This window comes from Macaca nemestrina, chromosome 17 (genome assembly GCF_043159975.1).
Source record: "Macaca nemestrina isolate mMacNem1 chromosome 17, mMacNem.hap1, whole genome shotgun sequence".
Lineage (NCBI taxonomy): Eukaryota > Metazoa > Chordata > Mammalia > Primates > Cercopithecidae > Macaca > Macaca nemestrina.
Genome location: NC_092141.1, coordinates 75,043,692 through 75,063,219, shown reverse-complemented (window position 1 = coordinate 75,063,219; position 19,528 = coordinate 75,043,692). Strand labels below are relative to the sequence as shown.

Sequence of the window (19,528 nt, the reverse complement as noted above, 5' to 3'; positions counted from 1 at the left end):
TTCTTTTGCATATGGCAATTCAATTTACTGACCACCATTTATTGAAAAGGGTGTCCTTCCCCCAGTGTATGTTTTTGTTGACTTTGTCAAAGGTCATTTGGCTGTAGTTATGTGGTGGTGTTTCTGGGTTCTGTATTCTGTATTACCTAACAGAACACAGATCTATTTTTATGCCAGTTCCATGCTGTTTTGGTTACTATAACCTTGTAGTGTAAGTTGAGGTGAAATAATGTTATGCTTCCAGTGTTGTTCTTTTTGCTTTGGATTGCTTTGGCTAATATGGCTCTTTTTTAATGCTATATGAATTTGAGGTTTGTTTTTTCTAAGTCTGAGAAAAATGATATTGATATTTTTGTAGGGATTGCATTGAATCTTAGATTGCTTTGTGCAGTATGGTCATTTTAACAATATTAATTCTTCAAATCCGTGAGCATGAGATGTTTTTCCATTTGTTTGTGTCATCTACAACTTCTTTCTTCAGTGTTTTGTAGTTTTGCCTCCTTTTACCTCCTTGGTTAAATATATTCTTAGTTTTTTTTTTTTTATAACTTTTGTAAATGGGATTGCTTCTTGATTTGGTTCTCAGCTTGTTTTTGATACTTAGAAATGCTACTGGTTTTTATACATTGATTTTGTATCCTAAAATTTACAGAATTCGGCTATAAAATCTAAGAGGTTTTTTTGGAGGGGAGAAATCTTTAGGGTTTTTTTTAGGTATAAGATCATATTATCAATAACTGATATAATTTGACTTCCTCTTTTTCTATTTGGATGGCTTTTATTTCTTTTTCTTGCTTGATTGCTCTGGCTAGGACTTCTAGTTCTATGTTGAATAGGCATAGTGAAAGTGAGCATCCTTGTCTTATTCCAGTTCTTATTGGGATTGCTTTCAACTTTTCCCTGTTTAGCGTGATGTTGTCTGTGGGTTTGCCACACAGATCCTTTATTATTTTGAAGTGTATTCCTTCTATGCCTAATTTGTTGAGGGTTTTTATCATTAGGATATGGTCAATTTTATCAAATGCTTTTTCTGCATCTGTTGAGAAGGTCATATGGTTTTTGCATTAATTCAATTTATGTGATGAATCACATTTAATGATTTGCATATGTTGAATCATCCTTGCCTCCCTGGAATAAAACCCACTTGATCATGGTGTATTACGTTTTTGATGTGCTGTTGGACTTGATTTCTTAGTATTTTATTAAGGATTTTTGCATATATGTTCATCAGGGATATTGGTCTGTACTTTTTTTGTTGTTCAGGCTTTTAAAAATCAATTTTGTCAATCTTTATCTTTTAAGTAGAACATTCATTCCATTTGCATTCAAGGTTAATATTCATATGTGAGTTTTTTTTCTTGTTATAATGTTATCTAGTTGTTTCATAAATTCTTTGTTTCTTTTTTCTCTGTCTTTGTGGGTTGGTGTTTTGTCATGTCGCTATTTAATTTCTTTCTCTTCCTCCTTTGTGCAATTGCTTTGTAAGACCTGTAAGTTTATACATAAATGTGTTTTTATGATGGTGAATACAGAGCTTTCATTTACATGTTTAGAACTCCTTTGAGCATTTATTATAGAACCAGCCTAATAGTGACAAATTCCCTCAGTATTTGCTTGTCTGGGAAATACCTTATATTCTGTTTATGAAGCTTATTGTGTCAGGATATAAAATTTGTGGTTGACAGTTTCTTTTTAAGCACTCTGAAGATAGGATCCCAATCTCTTCTGGTTTGTAAAAGGGTTCTGCTGAGAAGTCTGATTTTTTTTCTTTATAAGTGACTAGATGCTTTTGTCTTGCTGAGTTTAGGATGTTTTCCTTCTTGTTGACTTTAGACAACATCTGATGACTATTTCTCATGGTGAATTGCATCTTGCAATATCTTTTTCTAGTGTTTGTTGCACTTCTTGTATGTGGACGTTTAAATCTCTTGCTAGACTACAGAAGTTTTTGTCAATTATTTCCTCAAATAGATTTTCTAAACTTTTTGCTTTTTGTTCTCTTTCAGGAATGCCAGTGATTTGTAACTTCAGTTGCTTTATGTAGTCCCATACTTCTCAAAGGCTTTGTTCATTCTTTTTAAATTTGTTTTTAGTTTATTTTTGTTTAACTGCATTAAGTCAAAAGTCTTGTCTTCAAGTTCTGAGAATTTTCTTTTCTGCTTGGTCTAGTCAATTGTTGAAGCTTTCAGCTGTATTTTGTAATTTCTTAATTATTCATTTCCAGAAATTGTTTTTTCTAAGATATCTATCTCATTGGCAAGTTTTAAAAATTTATATCCTGAATTGATTTTGTGATGTCTTTGTGTTGGTTTTCAGAATATCTTTTATCTCATTGAATCTCTTTAAAATCAGTATTTTTAATTCTTTATCTGGCATTTCTTTTTTTCTTTTCTTTTGTTTTTTTTTTTGAGGCAGAGTCTCGTTCTGTCGCCCAGGCTGGAGTGCAGTGGCACGATCTCAACTCACTGTAAGCTCCGCCTCCTGGGTTCACGCCATTCTCCTGCCTCAGTCTCCCGAGTAGCTGGGATTACGGGCGCCCGCCACCATGCCCAGCTAATTTTTTTTGTATTTTTAGTAGAAACGGGGTGTCACCATGTTAGCCAGGATGGTGTCGATCTCCTGACCTCGTGATCCACCCAAGTCAGCCTCCCAAAGTGCTGGGATTACAGGCATGAGCCGTTGTGCCTGGCCTTTATCTGGCATTTCAAAAATTTTATTTTGGTTAGGATCCATTGCTAGAAAATTACTGTGTTCCTTTGTGGGTACTATACTACCCTGCTTTTTCATACTTCTGGTATTATTATGGTGATTTATTCACATCTGGAGAAATAGTAACTTCTTATTTTTGAATTTCATTGAAATGTAACTTTTTTTTCTTGCGGATATAACTATGAAGTATGTTGAGTAGAGCTGTTTACTTCTGGATATGTTAAGTGTTAAGGCTTTGCATGATTTCCTTGGTTGTAAACAGGCTTAGTGTGGTGACTTTCTCAAATACTGGTTGTAGTAGTGGTGTACCTAGAAGGTAAGCGGGCTCATAGCCTCCTGAGAAGCCACAGTGGCATTGATGATTGTGGTAGCAAAGGGCATGGAATTCTTATGTTATTCCTAAGCACTGTGCATTTGTGTCAGCAGATTTACTATGGGGTTTGCAAGTCAGCCTCCAGACCAGTAGGTGGCACTTGCAGGTAAAAGCCAGTTGCTCTTGTAGGAATAAAGTTTATGCTTGATCTTTGTTAACCATGAGAGGTACTTCATTGCCCAGGCAATGGCTGGGCCATAGAATATTCAGTGGACTGGGTCATGTGCTCAGTCTCAGTGGAGGCCAAATCTGGGCAGAGCCGGACTGGGCAAGTCTGCATTCACACCTCCTAACAGTGGGCACAAGCACTCACCCTGACAGGGGTCTAGAGGCAGTCAGCATGTGACTGGAGATAAGGCTAGGCAAGAAACAGAGCAGCCACTGCTGCACCGAATTCTCTGCATGGGAAGTGATGGGTTTCCCACGTGCCTACTCCAGGTAATAGGGAGAGGGACCCACCTCTCACTCTTCAGACCTGAGGGAGCTCACATCCCTATTCCAAGTAAGGGAGCCAATTGGAACACTCAGAAACGTTACGTGCAGTTTTTTACTTTATTTTTCAAAGCTGCCTGTGGCCACAAAACCCACTACCCAGGCAAAACCATGCCTTTTCAGTAACTCTCCTCCTATTTCAGTCTATGAAGGAGGGGCATCCCAATACTAGCACCCACAGCTGGATTGCACACCACACTTACCTCTAAGTTCTGGCTGTGAGAGCTCTTTGCCTGCTCCAGATCCAGCACTCCAAATCCTGGCCCAAGACTAATGCTGGTGCTGCTGCCACTGCTAGGTTTCAGGCCCACTCAACTCGATATGAATTAGAATCAAGAATGGCATTGTCCTGTTGGGTCCCAGGTCTGAGACAATGCCTGGCGTACTTCCTGGTATTCCTTTTCACACTCTTCTGGCCTCTCTCCTAGTTATATCCAGGGCTTGGGAGGGACAGGGTGTGCCTAGGTTGCACAGTTCCCCAATAGACAGGTAGATTACAGAGGGACATTCTCTTCCCCTCTCCTATATTGGAGCTTCACTCAGTTCTCAACCAGACCTAGCCACTGTCTCCCTGCTCATCTTCTCTTCCCCAGTATCTGAAGTTTTCTTTCACTTTCTGTTGATTTTTCATTCCCTTCTTGGACAAAATTCTTCCAAGTAGATAAGGCATGTTGGGAAGGCCTCTGGTCCACCATCTCGGGAAAAACAGAGTTCTATAGATTTCTGACTATGAAACTTAAGTTTCTAAATTGTTTTTTGGTATAAGATGTAGAAAGTAAAAGAGTAGTTAAATGGCAAAGGTTTTGTTGCTGCTTTTATCACTATCTGCTGTTTCAACATTTATCAAATCAACTTGTAACATACAAAATAATAGAAGATGAAAAAAGTTAACATTTATTTAGAATAAATACAAATTAAAAGTAAATATGGTTTATATCACAAAATGTTAAAGACGCTTTGTAGTACCACATCTTGTTTATCCATATAGTCACTCAGCAGATACCCATTAAATGGTTATATTGGGGAAGGTATTATATTAGGTACTGGGGTGGGGTTGAGGATGAATTAGACATAGATTCTGCCCTCCATGAGCTTCATGTATAGGAAGAAATCTGTTTCTGTCATTTGGAAAAGTGTTTCTAGTAATATGTATTGACCTGCACGTGTGCTTTTTAAAATCGTAATAGATTTCCTTATTGTTGCAGTTCTAATGCAGCTCAATACAAGATGTTAAGTATATTTCATATGAAATGGACATACTTTTTCATAATCCTTGCTTCCTGTATAAGGCATCAATGTCTTCTGGGTGTACTTGTTAGTCCACTGTTCATTCTTTGGGCAGATCACTGGCTGTCCATCCATTAAGGAAGAGCTTCCTGGCTTCCTGCTCTGTTGCAGTCTGGTAAGCCGTCTTCCTGATATTCTGGTATGTATGTGCCTGTGAGACAGACAGGTTGTGGTGAGGAGAAAGAGATGCACTGGCTATTTGTAAAATAAGGTTTTCCTATCCCAGGCTTCATTACATCCTACTGAGGACTGTTACACACATAGAGATAGACCTAGAAAGGAAGTCTTTCTTCTTCCATTATCTTTTCTTGGGTATTTAGCTTCTAAGTAAACTAAGGTTTCTGCTATCAGTCTCCCTCCCTGGTGAATGTACACTAGAAAGTGAATATTAGAGCTCAGTTCATCCGTATCCAGTAGCCTGCTGACCATTCCTACTCTATTTCACTTCAAGGAGCAGACCTAAATCCTTTTTATTAGGTATCTTAACTACAGTGATTCCCTTTCCATGCGGTATCAATTGACCTTGCTTTTTAATAACATTACTTGTTAAAGTGTATTAGTTGTTTTCACTGTAAATAAGATTTGTTTAAAATAATAACAATCTTTAAAAGAAAAATAGCCATCGTTCCTATTGCATATGTTCCTAGCATTATTTACATTGGAAGAAAATGTTGCTCAGCATGCTACTTTTTATTTTACAATTAATTTCATAATCTCCCCCTTTTACATTGACATCTGTTTTTCTTTCTTTATTAAACCGGCTGTGATCTCAAGCCTTGAAGTTTTGATGTCTTACATCCCTCTCAGGGAATATCCTTTTTGATAGCTCAAAGACCTGACATAAATCTTCCGTAGCCCTGGACTGTGTAACTGTAGAACTAAATGGGATGTATAGGGTTTTTTGTTGTTGTTGTTAGTGTTACAGGTGTGCACATTCAATAACTTTTGGTATAAAACTTAGTTCTAAATATCTCTTTAGGAGGAGGAAATGCCATTGAATGACATTGTTCTCTTCTGCCTATGAGACAGCAGCAGGACAGGAGCATAGGATTCTAACTTGTCTTTGAGGTAAAAGAAACAGCATCAGATGCTGTCCCTAATTTAAGCACACACATATTATGTAATGGTCTTTATTGATCTCTAGTGGCTATTGCCTGCTCTTAAGATCTTTGAACATCAAACAAATAATAAGTAGTAAACTGAAATGTCATTGTTTGATGAAGTGTCCTCATCTGTTAAATCAGGAAATGGTTAGACTAAATTATTTTACTAGCAAGGAAACACCTGCCCCCTACAAATAACCTATTGCTTGTTTTCCAAACAGTTACCAGAGAGTAAAAGATGGTGCTGTTTACCTAGAGAAACATGCCAGACATATGTTAAGTACCTATGTTCTAAAATGTACTGAATTGAAATATCTACTTACAATCATTCTGATGGAACTGTTTAACAAATGAGATACGAAGTCTAATGGACTTCACAGTCCTTAAAATATAGTTATTCCAATGCCTAGCAATCATGTGTACTTTGTAAAATCATGTTTAAAATAGTCACAGCTTTATATTTAACATATTGGATAGTGTTTTTGAACTACTACTGACATAATTTTTAAGAGTACGTGTACCTTTAGTGATGTTTTAAAATGTGAAATTGTGTAGTGAAAAGATTTACGGAAGTTATGCAACCTAATCCTCCATATTTTTCATATTGGGAAGCAGAGGTCATAGCAGTTAAGAGGCATTGCGGAGTTGTTCAGCTAGTCAGTGTTTGGGTCAGTACCTCGTCTGTGCACTTTACTATGCTATGGTGTCTGCCACAGTATATCTAGTTTCTGATGTATAGCACAATCTCTTTCTTATTTACACAATATTCCTTTTGTGATTACCTAAATTCTTGGGATGCAAGGGAGCAAAAAAATATATTTAGTGAATATTCAATAAATGTGCTTATGGCTATTTAAGTCAATTATTTATAGCAAATTCTCATGTTTGAGAATATATTATGTATCCTTGACTATCTGGTTTGTGTTTTCATTATGTATCACTTTTAAATTCTTTTCTGGTATTAACAATTTATAGTGGGGAAAGGATTACAAGCAAATCATTTATTGCTTACTACCATTTGTACATTAAAAAGGAATGGTTGGCAATAGCATTATCTCCTTCTACGTTGTTTGTTTCTTTTATGTACAAACAAAGATTTTTTTTTTTTTTTTTTCTGAGACGGAGTCTTGCTCTGTTGCCCAGACTGGAGTGCAGTGGCACAATCTCAGCTCACTGCAACCTCTGCCTCCCGTGTTCAAGTCATTCTCCTGCCTCAGTCTCTCGAGTAGCTGGGATCACAGGCGTGTGCCACCACGCTCGGCTAATTTTTGTATTTTTAGTAGAGATGGGATTTCACCATGTTAGCCAGGATGGTCTCGATCTCCTGACCTCATGATCCGTCTGCCTCAGCCTCCCAAAGTGCTGGGATTACAGGTGTGAGCCACCGTGCCCAGCACAAACAAGGATTTTTTTTTTTTTTTAAACCCACCAAAAGTATTGATCTCTTCTGTTTTGCCGAGATCCGTATGCAATGATTTCTCACTTTTCTGGTGTTTACTTATATCACCCACAACTATCTGGAATATAGGTAAAAACTAAAGATGCCATCCAAAAAGGCTCTTAAACAATACAGATATATTCAATTAAGAAAAAACGGATTTAAAACAATACTTATTGACTACTGGAGTATGGGCTAGATATTATCCTGCGTCCTAGGGATATAAAAATGAGAAACAGTTTCTACCTTAAGAAACCCCCAGCTCAAAAGTATGGTCATTGGTATGTTGATGTTTACCTCAGAGGGGAGTCCCTCATTTTCCCACCCAGAGAATTTCATTCTAATAATTTTAGAAGCAATAAATTAGATCAAGGTGCTTGTGTTAGCACACTGACAAGTATCAAGAAATGGCAGCTAAAAACTTGTCAGAGGTGAAGATTCAACAATGAATGATAAAAAGCAGTTACAAAAAGTCAAAATGCTTAGCAATTCAGGTACTACTTTCTAAAAAGGTAGACAGACTAAGGGAATTACTGTGTTGTGGCACACTGTGATTTTGGGTGTTCATAATAACCTTGAGTTATTCAATCTGAGAAGGTAATAATAATGTTTCACATATACTGAGCATTTATTATGTTCCTCATATTGTTCTAAGGTCTTTACATCCAGTAATTTATTAACTTATCACAATTCTTTGATATACTCATTGTTATCCCAATTTTTCAGAGGAGCCAACTGAGGCAAGGAATGTTATGTGGTTTGTGAAGGAACAGGGAGACAAATCCATGCCATCTGATTGTGAGCTTGGACTCATAATCAGTGTGCAATTTTAGAGATAGATTTTTCTCAAAAAGTTAATTTTTTGAAGCTTCCCATTTAAAGGGATAAATCTCAATTGTGCTTTTATGCAGGCAGTTCTGAGTCCCAGAAAAAAAAAAAAAATCAGCAGTAGAGGGGAAACTACTGGTACATGGTACATTGGAGGCACAGTGCCAATGTGCAAAATACCTATTGACTTGTCAGCAGCTCTGATAGCAGTTCCTTGTTGGTTTCCCATGTGACGTATCATTTTAGACTACCAGTGAAGCAGGCCGTGGCGTGAGGAGAAACGTGCCTCCTCAGTAGAACAGCGTAACCTAGTGCAAACCCTCCTGGGAATTGGTTTTAGCTGTATCTCTGCGAGGGAGACCACAGAGACCCGTAATAGATGCACAGTTACAGCCTCTATAGTTTTTGTCAAGCAGCAAACTGAATGGTGTTCTGAATGTCAAGCACCAAATCTGAGTGGTGTATGGTGTTCAAGAATGAGGAGGAGAACAGAACCAAAATGGAGTCTGTGGGAAAGTATTGTAGAAGAAAGGAATGAGAGCATTATACAGAAGATTCAGAGGAAGGAGTTTCTCCTGAAAATGTATTACTCCAGAAGAAAATGTTTAAAAATTCACCAGTAGCATACAAGAAGATATGATATCTATGAAGGAGGAACAGATACCATAAGGAAAGAAAGGGATGAAGTGAAAATTGTCATAAGGAAATCGTAAGGAAACCAAAAGTACAATAGCAGACTTAAGATCACATAGGAGCTGGTTGGGTTAGGTCAGATTTTGTAAAGAATTAAATCAGCGATATGAAGGCAAGGCATAATGACCTTTCAGACTGCAAAAGAAAGGGACAAAGAATCAAAAATTTTGAGGAAGGTGATATTAAGGCAGAAAATATAAAACCAGTATACAACAACTGATATTTCTGAAGGAAGGCTTAGAATAAAGTAACACAGAAATAACTAAAGATATGAGAAAACTTTTCAGAAGGTCTGTGTATGTAATTTTAAAGATTCCACTCTTTATCAGCTAAAAATCAATACAAGAAGATTTTTTAAAATGTTTGAATTACAGTATAAAGAGAATGATTTTTATAAATGTCCAGACCAGGGGAAAGGGAAAGCAAAGATTAGGTGACTTTAGTCTTCTTATTTGCAAACCTAAATGTCATAAAAGAATAGAGAAACTAACATATGCTGTGTTTTAGGCCAAAATGTTGTGACCTAAGAATCTTGTACCCATATGCATAAAGGCAGCAGAATGACAGTATTGAATGTGCAAAGCCTCAAAAGATGTAGCACTTGGATATTCTTTTTGAAAAATAAAATTACCGGATGATGGACTTTAATCAACCTAAGGATAAACAAAAAATCAAATCAAACAAAAAAATTACTCAAGAATGAAAAAGTACTGGTGAATGCCAAAATTAAATAGAGATGAATTTAAATATTTATTGTGTACCACAATATAAACAATGGAAATGTCAGAAGAGAATCTTGAAAAAGAAGGTATGTAAAGTTAAAACAATTTAAAACCACTATCTGCCTCAGCATCTCGAGATGATATACAAGAAAACCAAAATGGCTAGGAGAGGGAGAAGTAAACATATGCCAAGCTATTATTTTAACAGGGCATAGGTATTAATTTTTAACTTGCTGAATATTAGAGGGATGTAGATTAAAAATAATTGTGAAATATTTATGACATCATTGGTGTAGTTAAAATCTGTTTCCAAAGACAATGTCCTTGACAAAATACTAGCAAACCAAATTCAACAGCACATCAAATGATCAGGCACCATGACCAAGTGGGTTTATTGTTGGGATGCAAGGATTGCTCAAGATAGGTGAATCAATAAATGTGAGAAAGGATGGCTGACTAGATGCAGCTAGGAAGAATGTCTGCCCCCACGGTGTAGGACATTGGGAAGACTGGCGCATTCCAAGCCAATCTTCAGAGGGAAGGTATTGAGAGTGGACAGTGGGAGGACAGAGACACTGGACTGAAAGGGGAGGAAGCTGGGAACCCTGCATGGGGCTGCCATGCACTGGGTCTTCTTCCTGGCTCCTAATGACTCCTGGGGAATGGGTGAGTTGAGCAGGCAAGGAGCGAGCTGCTCTTGCCTTGGACCTCTGGAATCCTGCAGCAGAAGACCCCATGACTCCCACACTTGAGCTGGCAGAGAGAGTTGCTTAGAGAGACGAGTTGGGGCAGGACTCCAGCCTGTACGGAGCTCAGAGAGTTTTGATGCGGGAATGTCTGCAGGGGAGCGTGGCTGGGGTCGCCTATTCCCTAAGGCTGGCCATGTTCCTCTGGGAGACTCTAGCCTTAAAAAGTTGTTGAACCTGAACAGAGCAGATGGGGCCAGTCTTACCTGAACTTTCCCATCTGCTGGCCTCTCCTAGGGCCATAGCCTGGCTTTGCCTGCTTACAGTGCAGTCTTCAGATGCCCAACCAGGATGCCACCCCAGGGTCCTCATCATAGCTCCTGTGCTGGCAGACTGTGCCAGATTGTCAGAGAGCTCCTGCAGAGTGGCCCCCACTGACATGCACCGGCCTACTTACACTCTCCCTCTACTGCAGCCTCCCCCATGCTGTTTACCAGCAAGCACTCACCCATGGCCATCCCGCTATTGCCATATCGACACGTGTGTGTGGGTGAACCTTGCCCTTCCATGCTGGTGTGGTGATGTGCGTGCACCCCACTGTGCCATTGCTGCCAGCGTGAATGCACCTGTCCCCCACGTGCTGCTGTGTTGCAGTGCTGCCATTTTTGGCATGAAAGCACTCAGGGAGTCCAGTGGCCCTGTCTCCCACCACCATTGCCTCCAGTGTGAATATGCACAAGGAGTTTGCCAGCCCCACCCTAGCCAGAAACCCACTGCTATGCCAATGCTGCCACCAGTGTGAATGCACACACAGATGCCAGTGACCCCTCCCCTCCATGGTGCCACTGCTGCCACTGTGAATGTGCATATAGAGGCTGGCAGTCACTGGTCTGCCAGTGCCCCACCCCAGCTGACAAGGGTGAAACCTGCTGTACTACCACTGCTGCTGGCAGATGCAAACAAGCATGAATCACATTGCCACTGCCTGATGAAGCACTTTGGCTGGCACCACTCATTGAAGTGTTGTGGCCATCAGACCAGGAACACTTTGGCCCATTTAACACAGCAGGTTCCCAACTTTGAGGGACCAGAGAGCAAAGCCAGTGACCCGATACCAGCCCGAGTTAAAGTATACAGTGTGGGAGTATTGAGCTGAACCTTGGCCCCCTCAAAATCTACTAGAAATGAAGCCAGTTGATGGACCCCACCTTCCAGTTGATGGAAGCCACAAACCCCCAAAGACATCAGTGGAGATAAAAGCAAAAAACAAAACAACGCAACCATCCAAAGGGCAGCAACTTCAAAGGTTGAAGGGACATGAGCCCACACAGATGAGAAAGAACCAGAGCAAGAACTCTGGCAACTCAAAAAGCCAGAGTGTCTTCTTACCTCCAGACACCTGCAGTAGTTCCCCAGCAATGGTTCTTAACCAGGCTGAAATAACAGAAGTAGAATTTAGAATATGAACAGGAATGAAGATGATTGAGATTCAGGCGAATGTTGAAACCCAGTCCAAGGATTATAAGGCATACAATAAAATGATATAGGATCTGAAATATGAAAATGCCTTTTTAACAAATAACCAAACTTACCTGATAGAGCTGGACAATTCACTTCACGAATTTCAGAATACAATCACAAGTGCTAACAGTAGAATCAACCAAGCTGAGGAAAGAATCTCAGAACTTGAAGAATGGCTATCTGAAATAACTAGTTATCCATTCTGGATATACAAAGTGGCAAAGATTTACAATCAACAGAGTGAAGAAGCAAACTACAGAATGGGAGAAAATATTTGCAACATTTATCTGATAAGGGACTAATATCCTAAATGTATAAGGAATTAAAACAACTTTATAGCAAAAACACAAATAACATGATGTTTAAAAAATGGGCTAAGGACCTGAATAGACACTTTTCCAAAGAAGATATACAAATAACAGGTATATGAAAAATTCTAGACATCATTAATCATCAAGGAAAGGCAAATCAAAACTACAATGAAATATTACCTCATACTTGTTAGAATGGCTTTTGCTAACACACACATATACACGTGCACACACACACAGACACACACACATACCCCAAAGGGATAACAAGTGTTGGCCAGGATGTGGAGGAAAGAGAGCTTCTGTACTCTGGTGGTGGGAATGTCATTATGGCAAACAGTATGGAAGTACCTCAAAAAATTAAAAACAGCACTACCATATCATTCAGCAATTTCCACTTCTGGGTTTATATCCAAAGGAAATGAAATCAGTATGTTTAAGAGATACCTACATTCCTATGTTCATTGCAGCACTATTCACAAGAGCCAAAATACAGAATCAAGCTAAGTATTTGTCTATGGGTGAATGGAATTGACCTAAGTGTTCATCTGTGGATGGAAGAAACTGTGGTATATATACACAGTGGAATAGTATGCAGCCTTAAAAAAGAAAATCCTGTCATTTGTAATAACATGGAAGGTCCTGGAGGACAAGTACTGCATCATCTCACTTATACGTGAAATCTGAAGTAACAATCAAACTCCTAGAATCAGATAATAGAATGGTGGTTACTAGGGGCTGGGTGGGGAGGGATGTCAGAGAATGGGTAGATGCTGTTGAAAGGGTACAGAGTTTTAGTTTAGTCTGGTCACAGTGGCTCATGAGTATAATCCCAGCACTTTTGGATGCCAAGAGAGGTTCACTTGAGGGCAGGCATTTTATACCAGACTGGGCAACATAGTGAGACCCTGATTCTAAAAAAATATTATCCAGATGTGGTGGTACATGCCTGTAGTCCTAGCTACCTGGGGGGCTGATGTGGGAGGATCACTTGAGCTCAGCAGTTTGAGGTTACAGTGAGCTATCATTGTGCCACTGTACTCCAGCCTGGGTGGCAGTGAGACCCTGTCTCAAAAAAACAAAAAAGTTTTAGACAGGAGGAATAAGTATCTGGAGATATAACATGATTATTATTATTAATAATAATCTGTAGTATAATTGAAAATTGCTGAGAACAAACTTTAAATGTTCTCATCACAAAAATAAGTCTATATATGATATGATGACTATGTGAATTAGCTTGATTTAATATTTCTACAATGTGTACATGTATCAAAACTTCACGCATATCATATGTATATACAATTTGTCATTTGTCAATTAAAATAAATTTTAAAAACACCGTGTTGTATACCTCAAAAGTGTATATATTTTTTGCCAATTATATGGCAATAAAGCTGGAAAAGCCATTTTCTGTCTCTATGTATCAATCTGTCAGAACATGGAGGAGTTGGGGATAGTAACAAAATGCCATGTATAAAAAGTAACATAAAAAATTAGGAAACAGGAAAAAATGGCATAAATAATAATATTTTAGTGCTAGCAATAAATCTAAGAACATCCTCTATTAAAAGAAGAAAGTGTATGATTTGGGCTGAATTCAGCTTGCAGGAGAACTTGACTAACAAAGAACGATTAAAGCAAAAGGATAGGTAAATATGTGTAAGTAAACACCAGTGTAAGATAACATTTCACTTACTAGTTTCTCCGTTTAACTTTCTTCTGAATTGTCCTTCCCCCAACCTTTTACTTGAATACATTTACTTTTCTCTGTGTGTTTTTCCTAAGCTGCTGGGTGATTTTTCACTTAAGATTTTATTTTTTACTGATATAAAAACATGTTTCCAGGATCTTTGCATTAGGTTGTATCTGAATTTCATTTTGAGGTTTTAGTTTTTGACTTTCCACGTTAAAAAGACTAGTTTTGCATTGAAATGGTGCTTTTGGTGCTTTAGTAATGTTTGTACTCCAGTGTAGTGTGCTTACTGTGTGCCAAACACTGTAATGCATATTAGGGATCCAAAATAATAATTTGAGACTTGAACATGTTAAAAACTTGAACAACAGACTTCTTTTTCCCCCATGTAAAATAAAATAAATGTAGTGGCAAAAGTTTGCAAGGCAAGTTGGTCTTTCTCATAAGACAAATAGTCTTTATGAGATACTTTAAATTTACCATTTAAAATATGGGGGAGAGTGGCTACTGGTTTCTAACTCTCTTGCTTTTTCTTCTCTGCCTCTTGGTGTATTCTTAGTTTTGAGATTATCATCATAGCAGCCCATAGAAGCTTTTCGATATTATCTTGGAAAATTTCCTGTCTACCTTTACTTTCTTTTAGTTTATAAGCAAACTGATTTTATTAATGTATTTATTTACTAAAACACTGAGAGAAGAAATCCAAAAGAATTTTAAAAAGAAGAGGTTAAAGATAGGGTTGAGTTAAATAGGTCTCTATTTAAACTGATATAAATAGCTAACTACAGGTATTTTTGGCTAGCCCTGATTCAGTCTGATACGGTTTGTCGCAGTGTATTTGTGTTTTGTTGTTACTCTTGTCATTTCTCTCTTGAACCTATTGGCCACTCGTTTCCCTTTCTGCCTCACCTTGCTTACCAGCAGGTCTGGAGTGGGTATTCCCGCCCCACCAAGTAACTCGAGCTTTCCTGCCTCCCCTCCCAGCTGGGCTCTGCATCCTCAGTTGCCATGTATGTGGAGCCATGGCTGCTGTTTCATTCCTTCCTTTTCGTCCACTGTACCAAAGTTTCCCTTTTATATTTTAAGATCCGTATAATGTCCACATTGGTTGTGTTTATCTGCATATGGATATGAAGAGCTTTTTGTGAAGACAGATTTTTTTTTTTTTTTTGAGATGGAGTCTCACTCTGTTGCCCAGGCTGGACTGCAGTGGTGCGATCTTGGCTCACTGCAACCTCTGTCTCCCAGGTTCAAGCGATTCTCCTTCCTCAGCCTCCTGATTAGGTGGGATTACAGGCATGCACCACCACGCCAGGCTAATTTTTGTATTTTTAGTACAGACAGAGTTTCATCATGTTGGTCAGGCTGGTCTCGAACTCCTGACCTTGTGATCTGCCTGCCTCAGCCTCCCAAAGTGCTGGGATTACAGGCATGAGCCACTGTGCCCGGCTGAAGACAAATTTTCATTTAGCGCTTGTTATTGATGCTGCCATCTCATTTACTCGAATGATCCACATTTGGGAAAGAGGTAGACATGGTGGGTGGGGAGGGATGGCAGTTTCCTTCCAAACTCAGTAAAAATGGTTATACAAATTATTCCCAGCTGTGGAAGAGAAGACCATTTCATCATAAACATTATGTGTTCAGGGAATATAGACACATTGTTTATTGTATTCTCTTGAATCTTGTAAGATTTTTCTTTGATTAAAATATAATTTTAAAAATCAAAAATGTTCCTTTTTTTCATTTTCTTTTAACTTATGAATTTATTTTAAAAGAATTCACCTGCAGGTAGACTCAAGAAATTCACTTTGAACAGAAAATAGGTATTTGAGTATAGTATTGAAATCATTCTATGGTAGACCAAGTTTCTATCGTGAAATATCTAAATCTAATTTAATATTAAAAATGGATTTGTGATCACTGACTATTTCATTGTTTGTATGTCTCTTTTAAGTAAACTTTACTTGTCTTCCAATAAATTTTCCATGTTCTTGTCATGGCAGGCTCATGACTTACAGAGCGAACTTGATAAAGGAAAAGAAGATACTCAAAAGAAAATTCATAAATTTGAGGAAGCTTTGAAGTGAGTAAAATTGTAATGCATTTGATTTAAAACTATCCTTTATTAAACTGTGAGCCAAATTAAGTAACTGGGACCTAAACACTATCTTTTTATAAGAGCTTTGCTATGGATTAGTTTGCATCGGTTTTCCATCACAAATCTCTATCTTCAGGATTTTATTACTAGCCAGTAATTTTTTTTTAAAAAAAGAAAAATCAGTTCAGCTGTTTTTAAGTGATAGGAATGTAAGAAAATAGAACTTAGTGGTTTCAGATGCTTTCTCCCTCTTAAACAAAAACAGATTTTTTAAAAAATGAGATTTTGGTCTTAGGACATTTAGAAATTCCTCTGTAGATTTTGTTGAGCAATTTGAGAAATGAAATGTTTCAGTTGTTATATTTGAAAATGGATTACTACACAGGCATTATTTAGGAAAGGTTTTGTCTTATGATATACTTGGTATTTTAGCGTTTTAGTGTACTTAGGCATACATTAAAATATTAGATTTTATTTGTCTTCTCCATTCATTTACTAAACTGATTGGGTCCTCCTATTACTAGATTTGACCTTGCAGTTTTTAGCTGAAAAAACATTGATTCATTTAGATAACTTAAAACGTAAATTACTGTGAGGTCTGAACTCAGTAAATATTGAGTTCCCACCATGTGTCAGCCAGTGTGTAGTACATTCCCACAGAACTATACAGTCTAGTTGGAGAGATATTCAAGACATTTGGCAATTTGGTACAGAATGATAAAAGTTTAATTGGAGGAAGATCAATAGGTTGACTGACCCAAAAAAGTGATTTAAGAGGAGAAGCTTTCTTGAGCTCAATATACCTAGCTAACTCCCAGAGAATCAGTAATTTTATTTTACTTGCTTCTCTAAACCTCCAAATAAGAATGACTTACAGAAAGGCCAAAAAGAATACCCAAGATCAAATACATCGAATTCTGCCTGGGAAGATGGCATAACCATTCCTTCTCTTTCACTTTGCTTGTTAATAAAATATATTGGCTCAGTTCCTGAATGGAACATTCTAATGTGATTTGTAAACTATGGCATCACAAGATACCCATTTTTTTAATCTACAGAGGGACTTATTTGTTTACCTTGTCAATATGAATTAGATGAAATCAGGAGAGAACAATAATATTCATTAGGTATTAAGTTAAATAAATCTCGAACAAAACTAGGGCAGTCTTGCTTTTTTTTTTTTTTCGAGATGGAGTCTCACTCTGTCACCCAGGCTGGAGTGCAGTGGCGCGATCTCGGCTCACTGCAACCTCCGCCTCTTGGGTGCAAATGATTCTTCTGCCTCAGCTTCCTGAATAGTTGGGATAACAGGCACGTGCTGCCATGCCCGAATAATTTTTGTATTTTTTTTTTTTTTAGTAGAAACTGGGTTTCACTGTGTTGGTCAGGCTGGTCTCGAACTCCTGACCTCGTGATCCACCTGCCCTGGCCTCCCAAAGTGCTGGGATTACAGGCGTGAGCCACCACACCTGGCCCAGTCTTGCTTTTTTTCTCTTTAAAATAATTAACAGCTTTCTTCATGAAGGTTTCTCCATGAACTTCATGAAATGTACCATACTTTTCCTCTCTTGTTCTACTTTGCCTTTGTTCTTTTAAAATTTCTTTATCCTTTCTTCATTTCTTCATTGGTTTATGGATTTATATTTTATAAGTCTGAGGAAGAGGTAATTTCTTTAAATCAGTGGTCCTCAAATTTTTTGGCACCAGGGACTGGTTTCATGGAAGACAATTTTCCATGGATAGGGGGTGGGTGGGGAATGGTTTTGCGATGAAACTGTTCCACCTCAGATCATCAGGCATTAGATTCTCATAAGGAGTGTGCAAGCTAGATCTCCTGTTGGCACAGTTCACAGTAGGGTTCTCGCTCCTGTGAGAATCTAGTGCCGCTGCTGATCTGTCAGAAGGCGGAGCTCAGGTGGCAATGCTGGCTCGCCCAGGGTTCACCTCCTGCTGTGGCCTGGTTCCTAACAGGCCATGGACCTGTATGGTGCTTGGGGATTTGGGACCTTTGCTTTAAATAGCGGTAAGACAACAAATACTTGTTTCGTACCTACAATGTTTACATGTTGTAATATCATACTAAAGGAAATAAAAGGTTGAGAAGACAGCTCAAGATGTAATGATGTTCTTAATGATTTTCCAGTCCAGGTTAGGCATTGGAAGTACTTAGAATAACTAGGTATTAACCTGTTGACCATAACAGCAATTAAAGTTCAGAAAGATCTTTTCAGTGTAATATTAGGAGTTTATGTATGTAACAATATAGTATCTTTTAGTGGTGCTGGTAGATAGTCAAAGAGCCCTGAAGTTTCTGCAGTTTTCTATATACAATATAATCATTTTCTGAGCCAAGTAACCCTCTTTAGGTACTTGAAAGGTCTTTGCCAAAATACTGAATTTTACTTGGAGTTAAAAGAAGATATTTTAGAATGTTAAATAAAATTATTCTGTAGATTATTTATCCATCTTCCATATAGTTAATACTTTCATTTTGGCTAAATGTCTGAATGATCTTAACAGTACAGTCCCCAGCATAGTAATAATAATGTAGTCTGAAAGTAAAAGGCTAAATTATTGTGAGGTCTAACTTCAAAGTAAACAGCACAAGTTGGCTGTTTTCCCAAAGGAGAATATTGTGACTGCTACTGCTTTTGAATCTAAGAATAGCATTAGATCTGCTTGGCCCAGAGACAGTTCCATTTTGCTACAAGACAGCTTTGTGATGTAGAAATTTGCCTTTACTATTAACAAATTTTTTTCCTTAAAAATACACAAAGATGGAAAATTTCAGTTTTAGAATGTAGTGCTATTCATTCATGTAGTTATTCTTTCTTTCATTTAATAAGGGTTTATTTCTTCTGTGCATGTTGAACATATAGTAGAGAGGCTATCAGAGAAAATAGGGATATATAAATATAAATTTGTATGCATATGAAAACATGATACATGCTGTATAAGGCAAAATACTTTAAAAACATAAGGTAATGGCAAGATTGACTAGTAATGGGAGGCATCTCAGAGAAGGAAAAGTCTTTAACTGAGTTGTGAAGGAAAAGTGGAGAATAAATTATCCTGGGAGTTTGGTGCCATCCTCTCCTGTCTCTGTAGAGATGCTGGCCTCTACTAGTTTTGTCTCTTTCTATTTCCCAGCTCTCTTTCTTCATCTTGTTACATGACCAGATATACTCTTTTCTTTTCTCCTTTCCTTTTCTCCTAAGGACTTCTAAGTGTCAAGTTCTTTGATTCTCTCAGATTATAGAATTTTGCGACCATGTAGGGATAGTCTTGTGAATTGGGATAATATATAATGTGTTTGAGATGTTAATGGAAAAGTTGAGTGGCTTTATTCTGGCATAGTAATTGTATCAGAGGCAAAAAGGCTGGGAACTGTTCTATGAGAGGATGATGTACTTGATATTTATACTCTCTCCAAGCAATTGAAACTGTCAACTCATCTTTGGGTTAGAGCTCAAGTTGATATTTCAGAACCCATCATTATTTAAGAAGGAGGATTGTAGTTAGCATTTTTCACTTTAAATGCTAACTCCTTAAAGCTCATTTGCCTGTT

The 19,528-nt window shown here is 37.9% G+C and overlaps 1 protein-coding gene across 14 annotated transcripts in view; it reads left to right on the top strand.

Annotated features, from left to right (window-relative positions):
• LOC105469025 (centrosomal protein 112) overlaps nt 1–19,528 on the top strand; it is a 535,394-nt gene that overhangs the window by 146,720 nt on the left and 369,146 nt on the right. For all 14 annotated transcript variants that reach the window (XM_024788889.2, XM_071083480.1, XM_011719542.3 and 11 more), the window contains one exon: nt 15,866–15,945. In XM_024788889.2, coding sequence (XP_024644657.2) covers nt 15,866–15,945 — 80 coding nt within the window. The remainder of the gene's footprint in view (nt 1–15,865; nt 15,946–19,528) is intronic.